The 27,733-nt window shown below is 53.6% G+C and overlaps 3 protein-coding genes and 1 pseudogene across 7 annotated transcripts; all 4 read left to right on the forward strand.

Annotated features, from left to right (window-relative positions):
* Nucleotides 1-1,368: 1,368 nt before the first annotated feature.
* RAMP2 (receptor activity modifying protein 2) lies at nucleotides 1,369-3,151 on the forward strand. Its single transcript, XM_037809707.1, has 4 exons — nucleotides 1,369-1,527; nucleotides 2,002-2,067; nucleotides 2,469-2,580; nucleotides 2,707-3,151. The coding sequence occupies exons 1-4, from the start codon at nucleotides 1,428-1,430 to the stop codon at nucleotides 2,960-2,962; spliced, it is 534 nt and encodes a 177-aa protein (XP_037665635.1). The 5' UTR covers nucleotides 1,369-1,427; the 3' UTR covers nucleotides 2,963-3,151.
* A 2,872-nt stretch (nucleotides 3,152-6,023) lies between these two features.
* Nucleotides 6,024-11,343, forward strand: VPS25 (vacuolar protein sorting 25 homolog). 2 transcript variants are annotated; one of them, XM_037809705.1, is made up of 6 exons: nucleotides 6,024-6,734; nucleotides 6,955-7,100; nucleotides 7,801-7,854; nucleotides 8,086-8,174; nucleotides 8,958-9,033; nucleotides 10,273-11,343. In XM_037809705.1, exons 1-6 carry the CDS (start codon nucleotides 6,682-6,684, stop codon nucleotides 10,404-10,406), a joined length of 552 nt encoding a protein of 183 aa, XP_037665633.1. In that variant the 5' UTR covers nucleotides 6,024-6,681; the 3' UTR covers nucleotides 10,407-11,343. The 2 variants fall into 2 exon arrangements, with proteins under 2 accessions (XP_037665633.1, XP_037665634.1); XM_037809706.1 differs by having other exon boundaries at nucleotides 6,040-6,734; nucleotides 10,430-11,343.
* A 762-nt stretch (nucleotides 11,344-12,105) lies between these two features.
* On the forward strand, nucleotides 12,106-27,501 carry WNK4 (WNK lysine deficient protein kinase 4). 4 transcript variants are annotated; one of them, XM_037809769.1, is made up of 19 exons: nucleotides 12,106-12,829; nucleotides 14,206-14,378; nucleotides 15,406-15,626; nucleotides 15,930-16,087; nucleotides 16,606-16,694; nucleotides 16,797-17,013; nucleotides 18,614-18,878; nucleotides 19,113-19,234; nucleotides 19,461-19,519; nucleotides 19,621-19,738; nucleotides 20,009-20,125; nucleotides 24,020-24,157; nucleotides 24,723-24,777; nucleotides 24,894-25,498; nucleotides 25,572-25,632; nucleotides 25,716-26,127; nucleotides 26,217-26,416; nucleotides 26,586-26,683; nucleotides 26,790-26,931. In XM_037809769.1, exons 1-19 carry the CDS (start codon nucleotides 12,218-12,220, stop codon nucleotides 26,790-26,792), a joined length of 3,723 nt encoding a protein of 1,240 aa, XP_037665697.1. In that variant the 5' UTR covers nucleotides 12,106-12,217; the 3' UTR covers nucleotides 26,793-26,931. The 4 variants fall into 4 exon arrangements, with proteins under 4 accessions (XP_037665697.1, XP_037665698.1, XP_037665696.1 ...); XM_037809770.1 differs by having other exon boundaries at nucleotides 26,586-26,641; nucleotides 26,790-26,924; XM_037809768.1 differs by having other exon boundaries at nucleotides 26,586-27,501.
* On the forward strand, nucleotides 21,269-24,005 carry LOC119514175 (annotated as a pseudogene).
* Nucleotides 27,502-27,733: the final 232 nt, after the last annotated feature.

The raw sequence follows: 27,733 nt of genomic DNA on the forward strand, positions 1-27,733 counted from the left end.
TCAAGAAAAATACTTTGTGGTAGTCAGGAGTCACTTAACTGGGAAAACAGCAGCAGCTGAGTCCAAGGGTCAGTGTCTGGGAGTAATTTAGGAAAGTTCAGCACTGACAGCTGTGTCTGAGTTGAACGTCATGGCCAACCCAGCTCCTGGGCTCCTTGGCTGCTTCAGGCTAATGAAGTTCTGGCCCAGGACCCAGACGCAGCTGTGGCTTAGCAGAACTCAGGGCCCCTATGGCCCCAGGCTCAGCTTTTCTACCTCCTAGCAGCCTGACCTTGGGCAAGTCATTAGGAAAGGATAAAAGGAAACTAGCATCTGCTGAGTGAGTGCAATGCCCTTTTGCACATTTCATACTCAACAGTTTGGTGAGGAGAGTAATGTCCCTATTTTATATGGGAGGAAACTGAGGGTCCGTGAAGGTCAACAAGTGAAGGCTATAGAGATGGAGAGTGGGAAGGCAGGGATTAGGACAAGACCTTCTGAGAAGTCCTGTGTTCTTTCTCTGGGTTTCAGCTTCTTTCTGTGTAAAATGGGAATAATAATATATCCATCTCAAAAATGAACTGTAGATTCTAACCCCCACCCTACTTCTTTCTCACAACCTTGGTCCCTTAGAGTTGGAACGACCTTTTCCCTGGGAATTACTAATCTTTCTTTTGCCCCTCTCACCCCAACACGGTATGTGGGTCTAGGACTTGGGAGGTACCTTGAACGGAGGGGATTTGGACTTCGGTGTCCCCTATCTTCCTACCCCCAGACCTTCTCTGGGCTCTGGAGGACCAGAGGGCCAGCTCACTCTTTTCCTCCCCAGCTTTGGCAGGCAGGGCCAACATCAGTGGGTGTTCCCATGGGAAAGGAACGCTCAGCTGCCGGGCCCGTCTCCAGGCGCAACCTTCTCCCACAGCCCAGGACAGCCCCAACTCCCTGCCTTAGATACTGAGGTGTCCGGAGGCCCTCCACCTCCCAGCCCTCTTTCCCACTTCTTCAGGTCCCGGAGAGCAGCTCTCCCATCCCCACCCTGGCCATATTGCCCCGAAAGAAAGGGGGCGACTAGAATCCGGAAAGCAGATGCTGGAAGACCCCGGCGAGTCCGGCGCGCCACGCAGGCGAGCCCAGGAAACGGATCCCGGTTCTGGGGTTATGAGGGGAGCTGTCCAGCCCCGCAGCGCGAGCTAGAAGAGAGGGTAGGGCAGGGCCGCCGAGGCGGAGGGAGCAGCAGACGCCAGGGGCGGGGTGCCGCAGCGACTCCCCCTCCAGCTCGCCGGCCCCGGGCGTCGCCCCCGCCCCCCACGTGGCTGCAGCGGTACCAGCCCCTCCGAGGAAACGGCGCGGCTTCCTGCGCTCCGGCAGGGGATATAGGCGCCCCCGCCCCGGCCCGGCTCCGCGCCGCCGTCCCTCGCCTCCTCGCCTCCTCGCCTCCTTGCGGCGCGATGGCCTCGCTCCGAGCGGAGCGCGCCGCGGGCGGCCCGCGCTTCCCTGCGACCCGCGCCGGGCGGCGGAGAACGCTCCGCCTCCTCCTGCTGCTGGGCGGTGAGCGCAGCACCCCGGGGCCCAGGCGGGAGTAGCTGGAGGCCCGGGATGGGTGGGGGGCTGGACGGCCGAGGCTGGAAAGGACCCTGACGTGCAGATGCGGACAGATATACGGACAAACAAGCGCTGTCTTTCTGACATTCCCTGGCCCCAGCTCGGTGCGGAGCCGCGCGAGCCGCTTCCCACTTGGGGAAAGCTGGAGTGCCTGGGCCCCGCGGAGACGTCTTGGGAGGTCTGGGACTGACGAGGGAGGAGGGGACTCTTAAGACTTGGATGTGAGTGGTACCAGCCCCTCCCTTCCTGGGCACTGAGGATTATTCTTGGGGGGCCTGGATTATTCCTTTTTCTCTTCCAAGGGTAGCCCTAACTAACTTCTAACGGGCTTGTCCACAAACCCTCCAAACTCCGCTGCCTGGGTCCCTGCCATCCCACCTCCCTGTCCATCCCATCTCCCTCTCCTATTTATGCCTGCAGTTGTTCTAAAGCCCCAGGAGTCCCTGGCTCAGCCTCTTCCTACCCCAGGCATCTTGAAGTCAGAAGGTGAGTACCCCTGCTGTCAAACGGTAGCTTAGGGCAAGGAGGAGAGCCAGGTCAACAGGAAGGCTCTCTTTCCCACCAGGCAGGCCTCAGCTCCAATTAGTACTCCACCAAACTCTCCTTTGTTCTCTCATGTGGTCTTTTCCCCTCTCATTCCACAATGCTCCTGCTGCCCCTTAAAAGGTGTGTGTCTCAGCTCTTGTTAGGCACATGGGAGGCATCTGATTCCTCGGCCTTTATTGTCTCCTCGGCCAAAAGTATCTTGCTTGGGAAACCTTCCGAGTCATTCCTGGGGGTTCCCATGTTTGAATCAAGGAACAGGTTCCATGCTGGAAGTATCTGGGACAGGGAATTTGGGGGGAGGGCCAGGGATAGCGTCAACGTGGAGCATCTTCCCTCCACAGGGAAGACAGTGGAGGAGGAGTACAAGACATATGTCCAACATTGCTGGCTGCATTATAAGGCTTATATGGATTCTATCCAAAAGGATTGGTGTGACTGGGCCATGATTAGCAGGTAAGGGCAGTGCTGGCCGGCGGCTTGGGCCAGGGGTGGACCTTGCAGCTGGACTTTGAATGAGTGTGAGGCAGTCCTCTCTCTGGGCCCAATGCCTCCCTCACTCGAGTCCTCTCCCACCCCCAGGCCTTATAGCAGCCTGCGAGATTGCTTGGAGCTGAATGCTGAAAAGTTTGGCCTGGGCTTCCCCAATCCCTGGGCCGAGAGGATCATCTTTGACACTCACCAGATCCACTTTGCCAACTGCTCCCTGGTGCAGCCCACCTTCTCTGACCCCCCAGAGGATGTGCTCTTGGCCATGATCATAGCCCCCATCTGCCTGATCCCCTTCCTCGTCACCCTTGTTGTATGGCGGAGTAAAGACAGTGAGGCCCAGGCCTAGGGTGGCACAAGCCTCTCAGTGGCTGGCTTCCTCCTCTCCCCTACCCCCACCAAGTCTCTCTCCTCCCTTCCCTACCCTCTTCTCTCACTCCTATCCCCACTGCAGGTTCTTGGATTGGTGGAAATGAAGCTGGTGGGGTCATGGCACAAGCTTTGCAATCTTCAAAATAAACTTTTTTTTTTTTTTTAACACTGTCCCTTTCTCCATCCCAGTGAGGCCAGTGTCCTTCCCAGAGTCTCAGCCACTCCCACAGGCCCTCAGCTCTGGGCAGCAGAATCTAGAGGGCCCAGTGCCCTCTTCACCTGCCCCTCATCACCCCTCCCCCTGAAGGCCACATCCCTACACTCTTTCCTCCCAGGCCCGGCCTTTCCTGCCCCTTTCCAAACCCAGCTCCAGGAAACACGCAGGAAGAGACTCCCTTCCGGTCTGGACAACAGATGGGGGCCAGCAATTGGAAGCTGTTGGGGGAGGGGGGTGGGAGGAATTTCTCCTGTGACTTCTGCCAGAAGAAAGGGGGGCTACCCAGGAACCCTGACTTTTCCCCTTCCTCAATGCCTCAGTTTACTCCCGCAGTTTGGGAATAAGAACTCTGTCCTGACCTACAGGAGTCCACCCCTAAGAGCCTCCGGATTGAGTGGGGCTTCCTCTCCTAGGTTCACACAACTCCCCCTCTAGGTCCATGGCTCTCATCCTAGTTGTTCTGGACCTGGGGTGTGGCTGACAGGCTGACCACATACTGCCCCCTAGTGTCCAGTAGAGCCAACAACCAGAAGATGGATGTGACCTGGAAGAAGTGCACAACTGAGGAGCAATAAGTCTGAGGGCAGGAGATCCGTCTTCTCGATAGCAACCATCACTTCTTTCCCCAGACTCTTCTATCAGTTTCCTGAGGCACCCCAATATCCTTAATACATCTTCCCACCTTCCAGGGACATAGTTAACCCCTCTCTGTGACTCATCGTTTCTATAAAGGGACACCTCTATGAGTTCCCTGGACAGTGAAGCCCAGTTCTCACCAGGGAACCCTGCCCACCCCCCCTTCAGCCCTCCCTGGGATACACCTGCCAGGTCATTGAGGACATCTGGAAAACAACTTTGTTCTCCTAGAGAAAACTGTTTATTCCTTGTGGCACCCTGAGCCTCTTTAGGGACTCTCCTTTCCTCCTTGTTGATATATCTGCTTCCCTGAGCACATGCATGGCTATTTCCTGGGACAAGACTGTCTATTCCATAGACAGATGCCTATATTCTTCCTGGAATGTATCTATTCATACTCTGAGACATTCTTCTCCTCCTCCCAGGACACATCTGTCTCTCTAAAGACTCATCTGTTAACTAGGACATTTCAAGTTTTCTCCTGAGATAAATCTTTGCTCTATTTCCACAAATGCATCTCTCTTCCCTAAGGATGTATCTACCTCCTTCTTGGCACATACTTGCCTTCATGCATTTTGCTAATATACATCAAGGGCCTGTTGTGTGCAGTATATTGTATGGGAAAGGTATGTTAGATAAGTTCTGGTTTCTGCCCTTAATGACTTTCATCTAGTAGAAGTACTGACGTGCACAAATAAAAACAATGGAGCGTGTGACAAGTCACACAAGGGATACAAACCAAACATTATCTGTGTGCAAAGGAAGGAGGAGAGGTCACATCTGGCTGGGATGATCACAGGAGCTGTGATCACAGGAGGATGATTGTGGAGTTGTTACACGAGCTAACTTTAAATGGAGAGCATTCCCCTAGAGAAGAGGAGAGAAATTAGGAAAGTATGGCAATAATCCAGGCTTGAGAAAATGGGAACCTGGACCAGAAGAGTGGTGAATGGAGAAACGGAAAAGAATTTAAAACCAGGAGAGATGATTAAAGTGGGGTGTGTGGGGGGGGGTCAGCAAGAGTTGGATATGAGGGTGCGAAGGAGAGTGGTATTTAGGGCTGACGTAGGCCATGAACTTGAGTTACCAGAAGAATGAAACCAGTAACAATAGAAAAGGGCCATTGGGGAAGGAACTGGCCTGAAGAAAAGGATGTAGAATGTGAGGTAACAATGGGACATTCAAGTTCTTATATCCCACAGAGAGTTAGAAACAGGGGGTAGTGGCGAGGGAAATGGTTGGAACTATAAATATAGGTTTGGGAGTTTTCTGCACAGAAATGCCATGTGAAGCCATGAGAGCAACAAGAGCTGTAAGAGAGAAGGTATATTGAAAAGAAGAAGGCTGAGATTAGGCTCTTGGGAAACACATTTAAGGAATGAGGAAAAAAATGGAGACAGAGGGAACAATCAGAGAGGTAGTAGCAGAAACAGGATAAGCAGTGCCATGGAGGCAAAGGAGATGGTGATCTTTAAGAGAGCATTATCAGTTGAATGGTTCATTCATTCAACAAATATTTGCCAGGCATTTCTATGTGTCAGGCACTGTGCACAGTGAAGGGCAGACTTGGGTGTCCTGACAAGACAGTTGATTTGAGAGGGTGGAAGGAAACTGTACATATTTTCAAATAGGGACAACCTGAGTTATGTTTGTAGGCTAGAGGAGTAGAACCAGTGGAAAGGAACAGAGGCAAGATAGTAGATAGAGAAGTCCTGAAGGAAGTTGGAAAGGAGAGGCTCAAGAAGATATGCCAAAGAGTTGGCCTTGGAAAGAGAGTGACATTTCTTCCTTTGAGTCCAAAGGGAAAAAGGAGTAAAAATGGAGAAGGATTTTTGAGGAATGAGTCAAGGATGGTGACAGGTAGAGAGAAAAAAATTAAGGGGTTCACATGTATGACTGCAATCTCCTAAAATGGGGGGGGGTATTCTACAGAGAGTGGGGAGATGGGGGCAGGTGGAATGGCTTGATGAGCATGGAAAAGTTTGAATAGCTACCTTGAGGAATGTGACAGAGTGTCAATAAAGGACAAATTAAAGGTCATGGGGCTGCACTAAAAGCCCAACAGTAAGGTTAGTCAGGTAATCTGGGGATCAGCCAACATGTTCTGGTGATTTTTTCCCAGCAGTACCAAGCAGCCCAGGAGTGGAAAAAGGGGGTGGGGTGGGGGGAGGCAGGGAGCAACAAGCCTGGTTTGGGGACTGATCAACAGGTAGGCAAACAAAGGGACAGATCTGACTAGCTTGGGTAAGGAGACAGATAAGACCAAAAGAGGCCCTAAGACTTGCAACCAGGAAGGTGAGGATGTGGGAGAGGCAGGAGATAAAAGATCATGGGCCAAGACTGCAGCTCTGAATCACGGAAGCAGAGCTTTTTCTAATAACGCAAGCTACAAGATGTGCTCTTGTATGTGCTGCAGGAAACTGAAGAATGGTGGAGCCAAAGGACTTAGGAATTGAGGGAACTGAGGAATTGAGAAACCTTTAAGTTAAATGGCAATTGACACTAATATAGTATTAAAAGAAGCCTGCATAGTTGAAACAAGCAAGCCTAGGCTGGAGTCTGAAGGCCTGAGTTCTACTGGCAGTTCTACAAACTGCCACCTTAGAGAATTTACTGCCCTTCCTTGGGATTGAAAAAAAAGGCATTTCAGGGCACTGCCTGCTCTTAAAGTTAAGGACTTTTAGGACAATAGCGGGAACAGTTGAAGAGGAGGATTCCTGCGATCAGGCCACCCCTCGTTTTAGAAACATCCGGAACCTTTCTGCTGTGCTTTTTGCACGGACGTGAGATAAAGGAGACAGGAAGTCATTGTCGGGAGGTTCCGGGTTTCCTGGGCTACTACGATGGCGATGAGTTTCGAGTGGCCGTGGCAGTATCGCTTCCCGCCCTTCTTTACGTGAGGCTCAGACCCCGAGAAGCCCCGCTGTGCCTCCCTCCCCACCCCGGAAACTGGGCTCAGACCTTCTGCTTCACATAGGGAGGGGGAGAAAGAACCTAGCCATTACCATTGTAGTCCCCGCTTTCTCCCCCTAACGCCTCCCCACCCCGCCCCGCAAATGCTGCGCCTCTCCCGCTCATGGCCCCTAATTTTGGGCCCCACGTCCTTCACCCGGCAGGTTACAGCCGAACGTGGACACTCGGCAGAAGCAGCTGGCCGCCTGGTGCTCGCTGGTCTTGTCCTTCTGCCGCCTCCACAAACAATCCAGCATGACGGTAATGGAAGCTCAGGAGAGCCCGCTCTTCAACAACGTCAAGCTGCAGCGTATCCTCCCTCAGGATCCCCCCATCCCCGCCCTCATAGATGCACTTCCACACTTTCTCAAGTGCCCAGACTTCAGTCCTCCTCCCACCACCACCTTTTATCCACGATAGATAGGTTCCCCCAAAACTGGACCTGGGAAAGAGCTAGCATGTGTAGCTGAACCGCACTCCCCCCCGCACCAATGCAGTACCAAATCATAGGGTCAGCCTCTTGTCCTAGGTGTCATTCAGGTCTTAGAATCTCTGCCCCTGCAGCTGAATCTCAGCCTTCTCTGCCTCAGCCCTTTTGGCTATTTGAATCTGCTGCCCTCTCCTGTGTGAGACTTAAACCCCTCTTCTACCATTAATAACTTTCTCAGTCCACCCCAAACCCCCACCCCCACCCCCAGCCAGGAAGTTAGGATCATTTGTTTTTGCTGCCTGATTCATCCCTAAAATATCTCAAGGGAGGGGAGAGGACAGAGGGTGAGGAATGGTAGCACGGTTCATTTTCTAAAGCTCCTCCTTTTAATCAGAAGAATTTCTCTTTGTCCTCCTCCCCCCAATATCCAGAAAATGCCAATTTATATCCTACTGGGGAATTGCATGTATAGGTTTGTGGGAGGGACAGGAAGGGTTATTTGGTTCTCAGCAGGAACTGGCTCTGAGAATTTTACCCCTACCCAATTCAAATGTATGTCATTCCCTTAACTTTAAACCAGGGAAGCTCCCTATGGAATCAATCCAGATTGTATTAGAGGAACTAAGGAAGAAAGGTAGGTTCAGTTTCCTAGATTCCTTATTTTTTTCCTCTTAGTTGGGTTTTTCTGAGGGAAGAATAGAACAAGTCTTTCCCCTTTAACATTTTTCTCTCTCTTGACTTGAAGCCCAAACAGTCCATTTCCACCCTCCAATCTCTTCCTGAAAGCTGAGTCTCTTCCACTTCTTTCCAGTTTAGTATTTCCCTCTCTCAGAGCATGATGCTTTCATAAGTGTCTGTTTTACAGGGAACCTCGAGTGGTTGGATAAGAACAAGTCTAGCTTCCTGATCATGTGGCGAAGGCCAGAAGAATGGGGGAAACTCATCTATCAGTGGGTGAGACCATCCTGTCACGAAATACTCAGCAATGGCTCGTGGCAAAAGAGAATTGTATCTGTGCCCAGCAGAGAACTGGTATTTCCAGAAAGAGTCAGCAATGTGGGGAGGGGGCAGAAAGAGGAGGTGCAAACTTTCCAGGCAAGCCTCTTTTTTCCATGACTCAGTTTCCCTAACTGCACAGAACTTCCCTTTCTTTTGCCCATAGGAGTCCAGGGGCTACATGAGGCCATATTTGGAGAATGAAGTACTGGCAACCATGGGTGCTATTGTTGGCTAGAGTCTCTGGCCACAGGAGATAAATTGGGAAAGGAAGGGGAAAAGAAAAAAGAAAAAAAAAAGATGGGGCCCATTCCCCGCTGCATCCTTATGGGGCTGTCCACAACATGAATGAGGCATTCTGAACCAGTGTGGGTGTAGGGAAAGAATATTCTTTCCTCTAGATTCCCAGCCACCACAGGCCTAAACATTTCCAAGAGAGGGATAAGGGGAAGAAGCATCGACAACTAAAACAATAAACATACACCACCCATTCCTGACAGGAAAACAACCAGAATGAGAGGTCACTCCTCAGACACGTGAAGTCCTGTGGTTTAGTGGTTCTGAATGTGTGTGTACCCATATAAATATAGCACCTGTAGGGTTTGTGGTTTTTAGACCACTTTGCAGAGGGAACAGTGAGCCCTGGTTTGGTAATAGGTACTATTCCTGTGCTGCTGGTGAGGTTACCTTCTCTCAGGAGATTGCTAGTCCTTGTTTAATCCCTGTTTTCTGTCTCCACAGGTTTCCAAGAGTGGCCAAAACAACTCTGTGTTCACCCTGTATGAACTGACCAATGGGGAAGACACAGAGGATCAGGGTAATACCCCCACCCCCCCACCCCCGCAGTTTTGTCAGCTGAATCCTCCTCTCACCAGTCTTGGTTTAATTGGCATTCAGACTTCCCATTTCTCTGCCTATGAATTACAAGTATTACATTTAAAAAAATGTTCTTAGCCCACATCCAAGATTCCAGAAACCACCTGAATTCACATGCAAAAAAAAAAAAAAAAAATCGTTTGCATGGATGTATGTACATTTTTCTAGGGATAGAACCCATATTATTGTAAGATTTTCAAGGTCATGTATGACCCATGAAAAGTTAAGAATTACTGGTGTAGATGCCAAATGAGGAACCAGGGCCTGAAATTTCATTCCTTGCTTACTCTGGCTTTTTCCACCCTTTATTTTTATAAAAGGCTCAAGATTTGTGGGTGTCAGCTGAAGGGATTGGGCTAACACCTCCACCCCCAACCCTTTTAAATACTTTGATTTCTGACCAGGCAAGGATTTGTATATTTCATTTTTGCATAGTATAAATACACTTTTAGCTCTTTTCTTTCTGGCTCTGTATTTTGATCCTTAGGATCACAAAAAGTTCCAATCTTAGCTGGGGTAACAAGGGGTGCCTCCCCTTTCTGCCAAGCCCTGGCTGCTCTAGTAGAGTTTACAGCCTTGGCATTATCCCCTGCCTTGCAGGCCTCTGCTTGCTACTCCCACCATTACCCCATGACCTCAGTGCTGCAGCATTGCCCAGTCCACCACTTAGGCTGGGAAAAGCTGGAGGCTCCCTCCGAAAGTAAGCTCCCTGACTCAAGAGTTGGGCCCCCGCAAGGGGTGAGGTGTGCAAGCCTGTCAGGGCTTGCCTCCTGCCTTTCACACCTCCCTGTAGTATCCTGCCATATCTCTAGGCACTCAGCTGGTTCTTGACTCCTAGTCTTGTCCCTCTTAACTAGGAAAAGGCAGGTAGCTCTGCTGGGCCTTACTGGTCTCCTGGCCTGGGGTACTGGTTATTCTTTTTGTTCAAACAGATTCTCCTGATAGGTACAGATATGCAACTAGGGTCAGCGTCCAAAAAGGGCCCTGCCTTTCCCTAGGTATGACTATCAGGGCCTCCCACTTTGTGGCCTGCAGGCAGATGGTGTCACCTTTGTGCATCAGACACTAACGGGGGAGAGGTGTAGGGATCGAGTCTGATGTGAAAACCAGGGAGGGGGAAATAAGCATGAATGCTCATTTCTTGCTGACACAGGCTTTCTTCCCCCCCTTACTCTTAAAGGGTGCCCAGGAAGTGTGGGTGGCAGCTGCAGCAGTATAGATGGCACCTGCATGCCCTGGCCTCTCAAGGTCTCAGCTTCCAGCTACTCTGCTCTCCTAAGAGAGCCTGGGCTCCAAGAAGTCGCGTGTCCCTGACTGCCCCATCTTTCCCTGTCCAGAGTTCCATGGGCTGGATGAGGCAACCCTACTGCGGGCTCTGCAGGCCCTACAGCAGGAGCACAAGGCAGAGATCATCACCGTCAGCGATGGCCGTGGCGTCAAGTTCTTCTAGCAGAGTCCTGTCTCCCTTTACTTCTGACCTCCCACCCTTGTAGGGTTTTCAAAAGGAGACAGACCCAGTGTCTGCCCAGACTGTATCTGTTACTCCACCAGACTCAAAAGGGCTCCAATCCTGAAGGCTGGGACCCCAGGGATAGGTTTTCCACTTACCCCATAAATCTGGGATAGGGTGAGGCTGAGGCACCAAGGTAAAAGATGTGCTTATTCCTATCCTAACTCTTCTCTCATCCTAGACTCCCTGAGCCGGGGTCTGTAAATCTAACACTTTACATGTGTTCGGTATGTACATACATATGTGCACCTGCAGAAGCTTCTCTCTCTTTCTCCTCCCACCCCCTTAGCTGCTGTTTTCTTCCCTCTCAGGCTGGTGCTGGATCCTTCCTAGGGGGTGGGGGAAGCCCTGGCTGCAGGCAGCCTTTCAGGCAATATGAAGATAGGAGGCCCAACAAGGGGCCTGGTAATGCGAGGCAGGGCCAGACACTGATTTATGATATTAAAAAAGTCACCTCCCACTGCCTGCCTCCAAGTTACTGCTGGAAAGGGGCTGGGGAGGGCTGTGAACTGTTACCATCTGAGTAAATCCCAGCCAGTGAGAGGGGAGAGACCAATGGCCTTTGTGAATGAAAAGGTCCCCCAGGGCCCACGGGCTCTAGGGAGCCTGTGGCTTTACATCTGCTAGGTGGGCTGTGTGGGGAAATGCTGATGGAACACAGCTTTTCTGTCTTCTGCAGTTGGAGTCACTTAATGGCTCCCCCTTCCCTCATCTCCTCCATTAAAATTCTGAAGGACTGAAGCGTCTCCCTCCATCCATTTGGCCTGGGTCGGGTAGTTGTGGTCAAGGGGAGTTGAGAAGGGGTAAACCGGATGTGGACTTTGGTTTATTGGAGACTTGAGCAAAGAGAAGGGGGATGATGGAGAGTACACACAGCAAAAACAGCCACCCTGGCCAGAGCTAGGCTGCCGCCCAGGTGGAGGGAGTTGAGGGGATGGGTGATCCAGGCCGATGGTTTTGGGAAGGGGCGTGTCCTGGGTGCACGCACTCACCCCTGTGCAGCCTGGGATGACCACGGTGTCGGAGAAAATCAGACCTTTCTCTCCACTGACCTCAGTATGGGCCTGGGGCTACTCCAGTCCGTTAGGAGCCCGTGGTGCTGCCTTATCTGGGGTGCGCAGACGGGGACAGCCTCCTAATCACCCCCGCCCCATCCCCCTTTCAGGGCTCGGGAGACGCAATCACATTTCCTCTCCCTTTCCCAGGGTCCCGCACCCCCCACACCTCCCACCCCACCCCACCCCCCCACGCAAACCCATCGCACCCGGCTCTTGCCTCGGAATGAGCTTGAAGGTCTGTGCGCCGGTGGCACCGGGGAGGAGAGGAAACGGCCGGGGGCGGGGCGGCGACGGAGGTGAGGAGCAGCGCGGCGGAATTCGCACCGCCCTCCTGCAACCCCTGTAGGGAGAGCAGGAGGCTCCGAGGGGGCGGCCCAGGGGGGTAAGAGTGGGGGCGGGCCACGAGGCGGGGCCGGGGGCGGGGTTGCAGGGAGGCGAGACCGGGGCTGGGGCTTCAGCTGCTCAGCTCCAGCGCTGCGCACCGAGCCAGTTCGCCTGTCAGGCCGCCTCTTCTTCAGCCGCCCGGCTTACCGCCCTGCGGCGCCCGGCCCTTCCCCATGCTGGCACCCCCAGCCCCGGAGACCGCAGTCCCGATGTCCCAGACCGAGGCCGACCTGGTCCTGCTGCCCCCGCCGCCTCTCGCCGCCGCGGGGCCGTCCCGCCTCGGGCCCCCTCGTCGGGCGCGTCGCTTCTCCGGCAAGGCTGAGACGCGGTCGCGCTCTTCCCGTCTCAGCCGCCGCAGCTCAGTCGACTTGGGACTGCTGAGTTCTCGGTCCCAGCCAGCCTCACCGGTTCTGGAATCCCCCGATCCGCCAGACTCCGCTGGTCCCGGCCCCGCAAGAAGTCCACCGCCCAGCTCGGAAGAGCCCCCCGAGGGCACGTGGACCGAGGGAGTCCCGGTGAAGGCTGTAGACTCCGCGAGTCCCGAGCTCGCGGGCTTCACAGGAAACCCGGGGTCCGGGCAGCCGTCGAGGGTCCCCGAAGCCGCGGCCCGGGAGCGGCGGCGGGAGCAGGAGGAGAAAGAGGACACGGAGACCCAGGCTGTGGCGACGTCCCCGGACGGCCGATATCTCAAGTTTGACATCGAAATTGGACGCGGCTCTTTCAAGACGGTGTATCGAGGGCTAGACACGGACACCACGGTGGAGGTGGCCTGGTGTGAGCTACAGGTGTGGCTGGGTCCTCGGTGGCACCTCGGGATGAGTCCCTTTGGGGGTCTTGGGATGGGAGACCTGGAGACTGTAGCAAGGGAGGGGCATGTTTTCCCAGTCAGATGTCTAGATACCCCACTCCTCTTGCTTTTATGACAAATGGATCTCGCTGACTCTGGGCTGCAGTAGGAGAAACTGAGGCAGGTAGTGTATGGTGGCTCCTCCATGGAAGTGGATATTGTCAACTTAAAAGTCTCCATACCCAACCTTTAGAGGTGGAAGAAAAGGGATGGAAATTGGTTGGTGGGACCACTTGGAATCTGGGGGGACTGGCCCCACCAATTTCCTGCTACAAGTACCCGTTATCTTTCTCCTCCCTTTTCCCTAAGTCCTGAGACCCTTAGTGTGATCTTGGTCCTCCTCCCCTCCCCTTTTGCATCTCAAAAGGCTGGGGGAGGGGAGGCCAGGAGCTGGGGTAGGGTCCTCTCCACCTCCACAAGATTTAGAGACTTTTGGCAGAATGGAGCCTCCCCTCCCAGACTCCTTCTGGAGCAATCAGACTCTGGAACATCTCCCCAGCCCAAGGGTGGCAGGCAGATGATGCAGGACAGTCAGGGTGCTCCAGCCCTGGCCTGAGTCTAGTCCTGCTCCTCAACCCACTGCCTACCTGGGCTCTCCCATCCCAGACCCAAAGGTCTCCATTCCCAGGGGATGTTGGTCCACAGGACCTTCCACCCATGTCTCCCATTCTGCCTATGGGTGGGGAGAACCTGGTCAACTCGGCCCACAACTTCACCTTCAGATTGGGAGATGGAGTTCATGTGAAGGGTCCCTCCCCTCCAGCCCTGGCATGGGGCTCACCCCTTGCTCCTGCCAGTGCCGCGCCCCAGGCTCGAAGCCAGGCAAGAACAGACGGCCAAATTCAGGGTGGGGGGGAAAGGGGCGGGAGGGGGCGTTGAGACAGGGCAGGATAGCCATTGGTGGGGCGGTCTCCTGGCAGCTGGTCCTGGATCCTTTCTCTTTTCTGAACCTCCCTCTGCAGCCCTCCCGCCTCCTGCCTGAATCTAGCAGTTCCCAGTTTACGGGCCAACCCCCTTCCCGGCCCCAATTCCCTGCCCACTGCCTGCCCGCTGCCTGCCTGCTGCCTGCCCGCTGCCAGCCCCAGGGTGCCCCTCCCATCCCACGGCCAGCCCAGACAGCCACAATGGCACTATTGAGCACTAGGCTCTCCCACCAGGTTTCATAAAGGCACTTGTGTCCAGTGGGAGGTCTAAGGGGCAGTCCCATGGCCCAGGATGGGCGCATCCTTGGAGCAGCCTGAGGGGCCAGCCTCATCCCATGTGCCCCCATCCCTATCTCCTGGGCCTGACATGACCCCCTCCTCCATCCCACAGACTCGGAAACTATCTCGGACTGAGCGGCAGCGCTTCTCCGAGGAGGTTGAGATGCTCAAGGGACTGCAGCACCCCAACATCGTTCGTTTCTATGACTCATGGAAGTCGGTGCTGAGGGGTCAGGTTTGCATCGTGCTGGTTACCGAACTCATGACCTCAGGCACGCTCAAGACGTGAGCTCTGCACCTGGAGGGGACAGGGGAGGAGGGCTGGGATGTTCCCCAGTACTTCCAGAGCTTTTCTCAGGCTCCTCAAACTCTGCATGCCCAGATCCCAAATCCAGACCCATCGTCTCCCACCACCCATCCTGTGTCCCTGCTTCAATGAATGGCAATGTCCACCCAGCACACCAGCCCAAAACTTGGGTGTCTCCACAGATTCCTCTTTTCCCTCCACAGCTAGGCATAACCTCTCTCCCATCCAGCACCCATCAGTCTGTCTCCAGGTGCCTCCTGACAGTCATCTTACTCACTTTCACTGTCTCCTCCATCCCCTACCTCACTGGCCTGGAGCCCTACATTTGCCCCTTAAAAGGGCTTCCCCATGCCACGCCTCCCTCCAAGCCAGGATCCTGTCTTCCTATAGCCCGTGGAATCTTTTGCAATAACAAATCTGATCTCATCATTCCCTTCCTTAAAACCCCTTCAAGGGCTGCCCAGGCCTCTTGGGATAAAGTCCTCACTCATTAACCAACTCACAAAGTCCCTAAGATTCAGCCTCACCTTCAGCCCAAGTTCCAGACAAACTGAATTCCCAGCACCTCCTCCCACCTGGTCCTGTCACTCGCTGTCTCCGTGCCTTTGAACAGGGTGTCCTGTCTGCCTGGGAAGTCTCCATCCTTCCCCCTTCACCCTTGAACTCCAACTCATCCTTCAAGAAGCAACAGAAAATTTATTTCCTCTGTGAAGTCCTCCCCCGCGCTGGGCACATTTAGTCATCTTTCCGTCCTCCTACGGCACCTTGGCCAAGGCCCTATCTGCGAACTTAGCGCCCCGCCCGCTTGGTAACCCTGTGCTCTCCACCCCACCTCCCGACTCAGGTTGTCCTTGGAGTTCGGCGCGGACCTAGGCTAGGGGAGTGCTTGCAGGAGACATGGAGGCGACGGCGCCGGTGGGGCGGTGGGGGGGATCCCCTGTGAGGGTACTCTCCTGGCATACGAGTTCCTGTCGCTACCTTGGCTATACGTCCCCACCCCCCCAGGTACCTGAGGCGGTTCCGCGAGATGAAGCCGCGAGTCCTTCAGCGCTGGAGCCGCCAAATCCTGCGGGGGCTTCATTTCCTACACACCCGGGTGCCCCCCATCCTGCACCGGGATCTCAAGTGCGACAATGTCTTTATCACGGGCCCTACTGGCTCCGTCAAGATCGGGGACCTGGGCCTGGCCACGCTGAAACGCGCTTCGTTCGCCAAGAGCGTGATCGGTGGGTCCCGGGGGGAGAGCCCGCACCATTCCTACATCCCCCCCGCCAGAAGAGCGCCTGGGGGGTGACCCCCAACCCCTTGCAGGGTCCTTCCAGATCCGAGAAGTTAGGGGACCGTGGGAAGGCTGGGGAGACCTGTAGCACTCTCCCGCGCCCCAACACACACTGTGGGGGAGGGTCGGCCACTTGGCTCCAGAACTCACGGGGTTGTGCCCCGGGATGTTAGCCTACGGTGGGCCCAAGTGGAGGGACAAGGACATAAGGCAGGCTCTGCTGCCTGATCCCTGCTTGTGAACCTTACAGGGACCCCGGAGTTCATGGCCCCCGAGATGTACGAGGAAAAGTATGATGAAGCCGTGGACGTGTATGCCTTTGGCATGTGTATGCTGGAGATGGCTACCTCGGAGTACCCGTACTCCGAGTGCCAGAATGCCGCGCAAATCTACCGCAAGGTCACTTCGGTGAGAGGGGGCGGGAGATGAGAGGGAATCCCAGCCCCTCTCCCATTTTCCTGGCCTCACCAGCCCGCGGTCAATGCCCTTTCCCTTAGCGAAAACAGGCTTGGCACGAAGATGCCCCTGCTGAACACGGAAGGATACTGGATGCACACACACCCTCTTCTGTGCTATTTAGAAGAATATGTGTAGCGATCCCCAGTGTTTACAAACGATTTCACACCCAGTCTCTCGGCAGATCTTTCCAGCGGCCCCGCGAGGCGAACAGGGCAAATGCTATGCCTTGCGTTTTCGTAAACGAGGAAACAGGCTCCGTGGGAGACCTGTTCAAGGTCACACTGCCAATACGTGGGGAGACTGGGATTAGAAATCAAATTTCCTAATAGCAGTCGCCGTGCTTTTGCCACTGCACGCGCTGCTGCCTCGGGCGGTGTGTGTCCGTGTGCGTGTGTGTGTGCGTGTGTGCGCGAAACAGAGAAGTGGGGCACAGAGGACCGAAGGCCTCATGCAGCCCCCCTTCCCAGGGCACAAAGCCCAACAGCTTCTACAAGGTGAAGATGCCGGAGGTGAAGGAGATCATTGAAGGCTGCATTCGCACGGATAGGAACGAGAGGTGAGCAGGGGGGGCGAGGGGGCGAGCTGGGGATGCAGGTGCGGGCTGCGGCCTCTCCTGGGCTGGGCAGAGGGGCTCGGCTCACCGCGCCGCCGCCTCCAGGTTCACCATCCAGGATCTCCTGGCTCACGCCTTCTTCCGTGAGGAGCGAGGCGTGCACGTGGAGCTGGCGGAGGAGGACGACGGCGAGAAACAGGGCCTCAAGCTCTGGCTGCGCATGGAGGACGCCCGGCGTGGAGGGCGGCCGCGGGACAACCAGGCCATCGAGTTCCTGTTCCAGCTGGGCCGGGACGCAGCAGAGGAGGTGGCGCAGGAGATGGTGAGAGGAGGACACGGCCTGTGCTGGAGCTGGATGTGTGAAGGGTGGGGCATGTGGGCCCCACCTCAGGGGCCAGTGTGACAGGGCTAGGCCGCTGGGGTGATGGGAGGGGGGCCCAACTGTTCTGTCCACGTCCCCTGCGGTGCTCTCCTTGCTTGCTTCTCTCTCCCTACACCACCCACACCCACACCCACACCCAGTGTTCTCAACAGGTGGACGATTTCCTTTCCCAGAACAAACCCCGGGCCCTCCAGCCTCCTTGCTTTTGCTCCTGCTGACCCATTTTCCTGGAATGCTCTTCCCTCTATTTGTCTGTCTATTACTTTTAAGTTTGTTTGTTTGTTTTTTCTTTTCCTCTCTCATTCCTTTTCTCTTTCCTTCTCCATGCCCAGAACCACCAATTTCAGGAAGCTTTCCTCTACAGAGTCAAAATGAAATGCTTCTTTCCACTTCAGCAGGTCTTCCATTACAGCACCCACCACAGTTGGTCCTGTTTTATATCTGGATACAGTCTTGTCTTTCTTCTCCACTATACCATAAAGTTTTTGAAGGCAGAGACTGTGTTTTATTGATTTTTCTATCCTTGGCAGTGCTTGGCTTCTCCTAAAAGTGTGTTAATAACCCACATCCTACATGGCTTAAAGCATTTGTACATGTATTTGATTGCTCTTACCAACCCTGCACGGAGGGTAATTTTATCCCAATTTATTGATGAAGAAACAATGCTCAGAAAGATTAAATATCTTGTCCAAGGTCCCACAGCAAGTAAGCAGCAGAGCTGGATTTAAATTCAGAGCACCCTGCTCCATCTCCTTTACATGCTCCATAAAGTTTGTCTGAAATGAATAAGGAGGTGGCAAATAAATGATGGCAGACAGGCAGAGGCATCTATGGGAGGCAGAGGATGGGGCTGGGGGAAATCTTGGGTGCTGGTCTAGGAAAAGGAGGAGCATGGAATTCTCTGTAGAGAAATGGCTGTTGAAAGGATGGAGAGCATCTGTGGTGGGTCAGGAACCTGAGAATGTGCTTGAAACGTGGCATAAGAACAGATCTCCGTAGCCCAGATCAAACCAGACCTCAGATCAAATCCTGATCCAGTACCTACTGCAAGGACTCTTGACCTTGGCACAATGGACATTTTAGACCCAGTAATTCTTTGTTTTCGGGACTGTTTTGTGCAGTATAGGATGTTAAGCAAAATCCCTGGCCTCTACTCACCAGATGCCAGTAGCCCCTCCTCACAGTTGTGACAACAAAAAATGTCTCCCAACATTGCCACATGTCCCTTAGGGGTACAAAATCCCCACCACCACCCAATTCCTCCACCCCCATTGAGAACCAGGACCTACCGTATAACCATGAACAGGTCACTTACTTTAATTATTTCTAAAATGGGACTGATAAAACCTGTCTCAGAAGGTTATTAGGAAGGTTTAATGATAATGATAATGTAAGAAGTTGCCAGGTAACAGACACAGTGGATCATCAGTAAATGTTGGTTCCCTTCCTCCCCTACCCTGGAGGCTCCCTGCCCCCTAAGGAGGTGCCCTGATCTTTGAGAGGGGTCCCAAATCTGTGCTTCTCACCCCCCTAACTCCAGGTGGCTCTGGGCTTGGTCTGTGAAGCTGATTACCAGCCAGTGGCCCGTGCGGTACGTGAGAGGGTAGCTGCCATCCAGCGAAAGCGAGAGAAGTTGCGCAAAGCTCGGGAGTTGGTGGCCCTCCCACCCCCACCTGGACCCCCGCCAGCAGCTGCCCCCATGGCTCCTGGCCCCCCCAGTGCCTTCCCCCCTGAGCCTGAGGAGCCAGAGGCAGACCAGCACCAGCCCTTCCTCTTCCGCCATGCCAGCTACTCATCTACCACCTGTAAGTCACACCTGACCTTGGGACCTGAGTCCCAGAACCCTTGACCTTTGCCCCCCACCCAGAAGTTCATCCCAGCAGCACTGTCACTCACCTTGCCTTCAGCCTCTAGTCATGAATCTCCCTCTGGGAAAGAACACTTCCATAGCCCCAGTCCCTCCTTGCTCAGGCAGCTCCCCTCCCCTGCCATGGCTCCTCTTTATTTCCCCTTTTCTGATCCCCTCCCTCCCCAACCAGCGGATTGCGAGACTGATGGCTACCTCAGCTCCTCCGGCTTCCTGGATGCCTCAGACCCTGCCCTTCAGCCCCCTAGAGGGGTGCCATCCAGCCCCGCTGAGTCCCATCTCCGCCTGCCCTCGGTGAGAGAGGTCACATGGGGGGATCCCAGCCATTCCAAGCCTATGACCTAGCTCCCTCCTTGTGAAGCCCAACCCCATGAACTGGCCCCATGTCCCTGGAAATCCATCACTCTTGTCCTTATCTTCCACAGTTCCACCTCCCTAGTACCCCAGCATCCTTGCCATCATCTCCCTGGATCCCAACAATTATTTTCCCCTGACTCCATGAACCTTTGTCCTATTTCAGGCTTTTGCTCTATCCATTCCACGTTCTGGCCCTGGCAGTGACTTTTCCCCAGGTGAAAGGTATGTTCTGGTGTGAGTTGGGGTCCTAGGGTGAGATAGATGGAGTACTGGGGACCCACTGTCTGCTCTGACACTCCTTCTATCTCCTTTTCCTTTTCCAGCTATGCCTCAGATGCAGCATCAGGCCTTAGCGATGTGGGAGAAGGGATGGGACGAATGAGGAGACCCCCAGGGAGAAATCTCCGGCGCAGACCCCGATCCAGGCTGCGGGTCACTAGCGTAAGGAAGGAACACAGGAGATGGAGAATAGCCTATAAGGTCCAAGAGGAACTGTCAGTGGGATGGTGGAGGTCAACCAGTAAAAGGGAGTAGCAATGGATGATGTGGGTACCAAGAGGCACCCAGCAGTTTCTGATCTCAGACTTTGGGAGTGGAGTCTGCTTTTCTCCAATCCCAATCTGGCCACTGTCACTTGGCTGCAGTGGGGTCTGTACATGGGACAAGGACAGAAGGCTTGACTCCTCCCCTCTGCTGACTTTGAATCTGAAGGTCTCAGACCAGAATGACAGAGTGGTTGAATGCCAGCTACAGACACACAACAGCAAGATGGTGACCTTCCGATTTGATCTGGATGGGGACAGCCCAGAGGAGATCGCAGCTGCCATGGTGAGGGAGCAGAGAGATGAGGACAGAGTGTTTGGGTCTGGGGCAAGAGTCTCTCTCCTGAAGTCCCCTTGTGCTAAAACCCCTCAAGCCATACAGCAAGGGTATTTTTTTTTTTTTTATAAAAGCACTGGTTGACACTCTTGGGGGAGATTTCTGTTTATCCAGGGAGGTTTGATTCCCCAGCTGGAGCAATTCAAGACTAACAGACAGGGTATACACACAAGTGCTACAATTGAAGTCATGCTAGATATGCAATTCTGAAGTTTTAAGAAAAGGATGGGCTGGGGTAGCAGGGGGAAGAAGTGTGACTCATGCAAGTTCTCCACAGATGGCTAAGAAAGGCAGTGAGAGTGGAGAGGGCATATCTAGCTGGAGGTCCAACATAAGCTAAGGCATGGAAGTCGGGTCTTGGATGTGGGGCTGGGAGGGCTTCAGGAGGAGACCAACATTAAAAGGAAGGGTTCCTGTAGGAGAATCGTGGGAAACAAGGCTGGGCAGGTAGAGTGGGCCCAGATTAGAGAAGGTCTTAAGAATTAGGCAGAATGTAACATGGTGAGAAAAGGTTTTAGGGGAAAGAGGGTTGGGAATCCATATGGGAGATGGACACAAGAAGCCAGATATGGAGAAAAGAGAGAATGGAGGAAAAGAGGAGAAGAGGTGAATCTGAGACCTGTTTCAGGAAAATGACTCACTCATAATCCAACAACCTATTGATATAGTACAATGCACATAGCAGGTTCTCAATAAATATTTGCTGAGTTGATATGATGGGGGTTATGGAAAGGGGAGGTCAAGGGCAACTTGTGGTTTGGAGGGACTGGGCTAATGGGAGCAGGTCACCAAAGGAGAGAGGAAGTTGGAACTGAAAGTAGGGGTTTTTAGGGATCATGATAAGTTTGAGTGGATGGAAGAATAGTCAAGATTCTTCATAGGTTCAGGAGCTGGATCAGGCAGGGCTTGAGAGGTGGATTTAGGATGTCAATACAAAGTTGAAAATGAAGGAGGTGGACTGACAAAGCCAGAAGCATAGAGGGCCTGATAGTATGTCTCAGTGGATGCCTCTAGTTTCCGAGTGGTCATCTAAGGACATAGTGGTAGAGCCAAAGAGGTAGGAAGAGCCCAGGAAGATGTTAATAAAACTGAAGGAGGGAGGGGCACAGGCACCCTTGGGTTTGCAGAGAGAGCTGGGCAGCACCCGGGCTGGAATCCGAGAGGGGGCCGGGGAGGGGGAAGACAGGCAAGGCACAGGGCCAGGCAGGGCATGTTGACCCAGGCGCCTCCGCACTGGGACTTGGGAGAGGAGAAGGAGCTGGAGGAGGCAATGACCAAGGCAAGGCCTGGAACTCTGGGGAGGAAGCCCCCGGGGAGCCAGGGTCACGCCCCTCAGATCAGCCCTCAGCCCCAGTCCTTAAGTCCTTCATGGAGCTCAAGGGAGCAGCTGCAACCTGACAGTGCCCCAGGCCTGGCTCCTGAGCAGTTCAGGAACCCCAGTTCCCCTTTCCTTCCAGGTGGCCTGGGAGGTGGCCCCCTGCTAGCATCCTGGGACCCCAACTATGAGGCTGAAGTAAGACCTTGGCTGGTGTCAGGGGACAGTTGTGGGTTAGGTACCTCCTTCTCAGGTCGGACTTTGTATGGCTGCTGTATGAGGCAGCACTGGGCAGAGGCTACAGGCCCCTAGCCCCCTCAGCAGGGTATCAGAATGGAGAGCAGATGCCCAGGGATGCGGGGTTCCCAGTGATGTGCTGGGAAGATATCTTTTTTTGGCCTCTCTGCTGCCCTGAGGGCACCAGATTCCTCTGTACCTGCTCGAGGCCCCCCAGCAGGTGGTGGGCTCCCTGCAGCTGCTGCTCCCACTCCCTACCATGTCTCCCTGGGTCCTCCCCACCCCATCCCCTGGCTGCCCCACCACCTGGCTCAGTGGGCCTGAGCTGCTCACCCTCCTGTAGATAAGCCACACCTGCTGCTGGCTCCCCAGACCAGTGGTCTCCCAAGCTGTTCTCACTTCCCTGACCCATCTCTCTGTCTCGGATCCCAGACACCCATTCAGAGGAGTCCTCCACCCACTAGGCAGGTTCTTACGACAATAAAGCAGTGTTGGTTTGAATTAAAAAAAAAAAAAAAAGCTGAATGAGGAGAGAGTTTCATGGAGGTGGCATAGGGTGAAGCCTGAGGCAAGGCCACCCTGGCTTTTGTTAGAGGAAGGTCTTTGTATGAGACTAGTTTCAGTGGAATGGAGAGGTGGATCCAGCCTCTGACTTAGAGGAGGGAAGGAAATGGTGGAGATGTCAGACCTCAGAAACTCTCTCTAAAGCTTTTCATCCATCATGTTATGTCATTTACCTTGTGTGCGGACAGTGACAAAGTATTACTTGGCACACGAGGCTTATCACCTTCCCTCAAGCCTCTTGATCCTTCCAGAGTCTTCCCTCCAACCACACTGGTTTCCTAATGACCCTCTGAAGAGGCTGGAGGGAGCCTTCCGGCCTCTGCTTCCATCTGCTCAGGGATCTCACCCTGAGAGGCTTCTCTACTGGGCTTTCAAGCCCATGCAGATGCCACCCAGCCAAAGTAACCCTGCTCCCTGGACTGAGGGTCTTGCCCTCTTTTCTCTACCCGTCCACCCTCCTCTCTTCTGCGACAGAGTTCTCCTGAGACTTAGAGCTGATCTTGTTTTTTCCCCCCAAATCTACATGTGTCTACAGAGTAAGGTCCAAACTGCAGAGCATGGCCTTTAAAATTCATAGCAATTGTGGCTAGAGTTGAGTCCTATTTTGTGAATGTGCTCTGCCCTTTCATACCTCATAGCCATTGCTCGCACTGCCCTTGTGGCCTTTTTGATGAACAGTGTGGACTAGAGGAAGGGATGGACTTTGGTGTAAGACTTGAGTTCAAATTTCAGCTCTGTTATTTCCTATCTTGGTGAACTCAGGCAAGTTTCTTAACCTCTCGGAACCTCAGTTGCTCGTCAGTGAAATGTGGATGATAATACTTATTTGTAAAGATGTTCTGAGGATTAAATAAGATAATGTATGAGGTGTCCACACCTGATGGGTCCTCAATAAAGGGTTGCTTTTATTTCCCATCCTTCTAGGCTCAGCTCCAAAGACTTCTCCTGTGAGGCTGTCCCGGCTTTCCTCCATCCTCCTGGGTTGGTGTGACCGGCTCCCTCTTTGGGATAGCATTTTTATCCATACCTCACTTATAAGTGCCCTAGTTATCATGGGTTGACTTGAAATATATTGAGTTATCTATTTGTCTCTTCCACTGGATTCCTTCAGGGCTAGGACGTTGCTTCATGCTAAGGGAAGCATGTATTCCCCACAATACCTAGCCTGATGCCTGGCAATAGTAGGTGCTAAATAAGTGTTTGTTAAATTGACTGTGACATTTGCCATTTACTGCCTTATTTTTACTTAACTGTCTGTGTGTGGGGGTAAGGTGTATGTGGGCCCATGTTGTATGCTTTATAAGCCTATGAAAGCAGCAATTGAGTTCAAAAGCATGAGAGGCAACCATGGTATAATGGAAAGAACTCGGGCTCTGGTTTTAGAAAGACCTGGGTTCAAATCCTGTGACCCTGGGCAGACCGAATTTAACTTCTTTGAGCATTGGGAGTGTTAATACTGACCCCAGAAGGTTGGTGGTGGTGGAAACTGTGATAATGTGTGTAAAGTATCTGGTATATGCATCCTAGGAATGTTAACGCCTTTCCTCTAAGCTGTGTTTTGCTGTACACCGCACCTTGCCTAGCAGCAGGTACTTACTCACCATTTGTAGGATGGTGGTTGGCAGAAGCAGTGGTGTGAAAGGTTTGTTTTTAAAGATCAAGGGCAGGGAAAGAGGGACAAGTGGGGTAACTGAGCCCCTATTCCTCATCCTACTGACCCTCACCAGGTATATAATGAGTTCATTCTGCCCTCGGAACGAGATGGTTTCCTGAGCCGGATTCGGGAGATTATCCAGCGAGTGGAGACCCTGTTGAGGAGAGATACTGGCTCTGTGGAGGCTGCTGAAGACACTCTGGCCCCCCAGGTCAGACCCCTCTGGGCACCCTCCAGGGGGAAGAGACTCTCTGCTCCAAGGTTCTGCCCACTACAGTCCCCTTGGATTCTAAATCTTCCTCATCTCTGAGTCCTTAAAACTGTAGTTCTTAAGCTTTATTGGATCATAGACTCCCTTTGACAATCTGACGAAAGCCATGGGCTCTCGTTCTAGAAAAATGCGTTCAATGCATGCTTTCATGAAGCTCTTGATTTTGAAAAAATTTCAAAATTACAGAAAAGTTGCAAGAATTGTACAAAGAACTCCCAGATACCCTTTCCCAGCTTGACCAAATGTTACTATTTTGCTGCATTAGCTTTATCACTCTCTCTTATTCTCACCCTCTCTATATGTATGTATACATGTTATTTATTTCTGAAGCACTTGAGAGCAAGTTGCAGACTTCATGCCTCCTTTGGCAAACATACTCTTGAATCCCCTGAAACTCATCCATGGACTTCTAGAGGTTCATGGGTCCTAGCCTAAAACCCCTAAACCTCCTATCCAAATCTCAGCTCCTTCCTACTGTGACTGTGGGCCCCTTTTTCTCCCTCAGGAGGAGCCAGTGCCATTGCCTGCCCTCCCAGACCCTCTCCCAGGCCCTTCCAGTGGTAGGTACTGGGTTCTGCCCCTGCTCACCCCAGGCCTTGGGTTTGCTCCTGGGTTTGCCTGGGAAGGGTATAGGGAATGGGAGACTGGAACCTCAACATGCCCTCCTCCCCAACAGAGCCCCAGAGCAGCACCTCCCTGGAGCAGAGGAGCTGGACAGCCTTCTCCACCTCCCCATTTTCTCCTGGAACCCCCTTGTCTCCTGGAAACCCATTTTCCCCTGGAACCTCCCTTTCCCCAGGTCCCATCTTCCCCATCACTTCCCCACCATGTTATTCCAGCCCCTCCCCATTCTTCCCCATTTCTTCCCAGGTCTCCTCAATTCCCCCTCCACAACCCCCCAGTTCTCCACTTCCATTCTCCTCCAGTGCATCTCATTTTCCAATCCCATCTTCTCAGTTTCCCCAAAGTTCTTGTCCCCTAAGTTGTCCCCCCACATTCTCTCCCAGTTGTTCCCAGGTCACTCTTAATCTCCCTTCTTTTTCCCCAAGTCCCTCTTCTCCCGTCCCCTCCACAACGGCAGCCCCTCTTCTCTCTCTGGCTAGTGCCTTCTCACTGGCTGTGATGACTGTGGCCCAGTCCCTCCTGTCCCCCTCACCTGGGCTCCTTTCCCGGTCTTCTTCAGCCCCTCCTGGTCCCCTACCTAGCCTATCCCCTCCTCCTCCCCTGGCCTCTTGTGGCCCAGGGAGTTCTTCACCCCTCACAGCTGAGCTGGAGAATGAGGTGAGTAGTAAACCAAGGGGATGCTTAGGAAGGCTCATTCTAGATCATCCCCTCATGGACCCATACTTTATAGGCCTCCTCAAATCCTGCTTGGCCATTCCTGGGTGAAGCCAGACTGGCACCCATCTCTGAAGGTGAGGCCTCTGACCTTCTCCTGCCCATTATTTCCACCCCACTGAGTGTTGTCCTTCCACACCTCCACTTTGTCTCTCTACAGAGGGAAAGCCCCAGCTTGTTGGGCGTTTCCAAGTGACTTCATCCAAGGAACCAGCTGAGTCTCTTCCCCTGCAGCCAGCATCACCAACACTCTCCAGTTCTCTGAAGCCTCCAACCCCTCAGCTGGCCTCAGAGAGCTCAGACACAGAGGATAGTGCTGGAGGCGGGCCAGAGAACAGGGAGGATCTGGCTGAGAGTGACCGTGCAGCTGGAGGCCTGGGGGCTGGAGCTGAGGAGGAGGAAGGGTGTGATGGGAAGAAGCCCCAACTGGGGGTCAGCCCTCCATCTCTGAGTCATCCTAGCCCCGTGTGGATGAACTACTCCTACAGTAGTTTGTGTTTGAGCAGCGAGGAGTCAGAGAGCAGTGGGGAGGACGAAGAGTTCTGGGCTGAGTTGCAGAGTCTTCGGCAGAAGTGAGTCTGGGGTGGACGGAGGAGCAAGAGGCAGACTTGGAAAAGCAGAATGTGTGGCTGGCCCTCACATGCACCTGATGCATCCTCAGGCACTTGTCAGAGGTGGAGGCGTTACAGACACTACAGAAAAAGGAAATTGAGGACTTGTACAGCCGGCTCGGGAAGCAGCCCCCCCCGGGCATTGTGGCCCCGGCTGCCATGCTGTCCAGCCGCCAGCGCCGCGTCTCCAAGGGCAGTTTCCCGACCTCCCGCCGCAACAGCCTGCAGCGCTCTGAGCCCCTGGGCCCTGGTGAGCCTGCAACTGGCTAGCTCCCACCTTTCCCCTAAGACCCCTTCTCTACTGACCCGGCTTTCTTCCAGGCCCTGGGGATCTGCCCCTTGGTTTGGGGGCACAAGCTCCCCTCTCCCTGAGGCTGCTTCCCTCACTCCGTGCTCTCCCTCCCTCATCCTGCTCCCAGGCATCATGCGAAGGAACTCTCTGAGTGGCAGCAGCACTGGCTCCCAGGAGCAGCGGGCAAGCAAGGGGGTGACATTCGCCGGGGATGTTGGCAGGATGGTGAGGGTGGGCCCAAGGGAGGGATGCCCAGGGAATGGTAACTGGTGGCAGCTTCACCTTCCTCCCACCCTGGAGATTTCTTCAGTGCCTTTTCTTTTCCCTCCAGTGAACCCAGAACAGAAGCTATGTGTCTCCCCAACACCAGGGTCCATCATTGAGTTTATGCTCTCAGAACCTGCTGCTTTTCTGACCAACACAAGTCAGCAAGGAAGACCCCAGCACTGAGGGGGTAGAAGGCCGGGGGGCATGGAAAGTATGGCCCCATTACAGGGAAGAGCCAAGCATGTGGGAACTGTTTGCTGTGTGTAGAAGGTGTAAGTCCCGCAGCCTACCATCCTCATTCCCACCACCTCCCCTAAAAAGGGTCAACCACTAAGCAATACCACCCAAGCCCAGATGCTTCTAGAGGGTCCACTCCCAATGGGGAGAGGGGAAGGAGTGTTCCCATATCAGATTTAGCAGGAACCAATAAAAATGCTGGAAACTAGGACTCTTATCTGTATCTGCCATGTCTTAGTTGCTAGGGAAAAAGTCTTGGGTGAGGCATGGGAGGATTTAGAAAGGACTCTCCTCTCACAATGGGAGGCAGGGGTGTAAGCTGCCCAGGCTTTTGGCTGCCTGCCAGCAAGTCATGAGATTGGAAGGTCAGTGATCCACTTGACCAAGCTAAGATCCCCTCCAGACCCCCTCCCACCCCCCACCAGGCCTGCACAGGAAGGCCCAGTGGAAGTTAGAAGAATGAAAACTGCTTGTCCCTCATCCTTCATCCACCTCTCTAAGGGTGGGAAAAGTAAATAAAGAGAAAAGTTGGAGTTAAAGTGTGTTGTTCTTGAGAGTGGAGGGCAGAAGGGTGACATTCCTCCCTCCGCAGATGTGGTTCAGTCTCAAACAGGCCATTGACTCGCCATGATCTCTTCCTTAAATCAGGTGGAAAGATCTCACAGGAAAAGTCATTCTAGTTAAACATTTACAGCTCCCTGGGGCAATGCCACTGCTGCACTACTACCTGTGGAGCTTTCCAGCATGAAGTGCCGTGCTGTCTCACCACAC

The sequence above is a fragment of the Choloepus didactylus genome, chromosome 18, assembly GCF_015220235.1.
Source record: "Choloepus didactylus isolate mChoDid1 chromosome 18, mChoDid1.pri, whole genome shotgun sequence".
NCBI classification, from domain to species: domain Eukaryota; kingdom Metazoa; phylum Chordata; class Mammalia; order Pilosa; family Megalonychidae; genus Choloepus; species Choloepus didactylus.

Excerpts from the sequence above, each read along its gene's own strand:
- VPS25 (XM_037809705.1), top strand. The coding sequence starts at position 6,682 with ATGGCGATGAGTTTCGAGTGGCCGTGGCAGTATCGCTTCCCGCCCTTC. Across the intron at positions 6,735-6,954 it reads CGCTTCCCGCCCTTCTTTAC|GTTACAGCCGAACGTGGACA; the intron begins GTGAGGCTCAGA and ends TTCACCCGGCAG. Across the intron at positions 7,101-7,800 it reads CAACAACGTCAAGCTGCAGC|GGAAGCTCCCTATGGAATCA; the intron begins GTATCCTCCCTC and ends ACTTTAAACCAG.
- RAMP2 (XM_037809707.1), top strand. The coding sequence starts at position 1,428 with ATGGCCTCGCTCCGAGCGGAGCGCGCCGCGGGCGGCCCGCGCTTCCCT. Across the intron at positions 1,528-2,001 it reads CCTCCTCCTGCTGCTGGGCG|TTGTTCTAAAGCCCCAGGAG; the intron begins GTGAGCGCAGCA and ends TTATGCCTGCAG. Across the intron at positions 2,581-2,706 it reads GACTGGGCCATGATTAGCAG|GCCTTATAGCAGCCTGCGAG; the intron begins GTAAGGGCAGTG and ends TCCCACCCCCAG.
- WNK4 (XM_037809768.1), top strand. The coding sequence starts at position 12,218 with ATGCTGGCACCCCCAGCCCCGGAGACCGCAGTCCCGATGTCCCAGACC. Across the intron at positions 14,379-15,405 it reads ACCTCAGGCACGCTCAAGAC|GTACCTGAGGCGGTTCCGCG; the intron begins GTGAGCTCTGCA and ends CCACCCCCCCAG. Across the intron at positions 25,633-25,715 it reads ACTGGCACCCATCTCTGAAG|AGGGAAAGCCCCAGCTTGTT; the intron begins GTGAGGCCTCTG and ends GTCTCTCTACAG.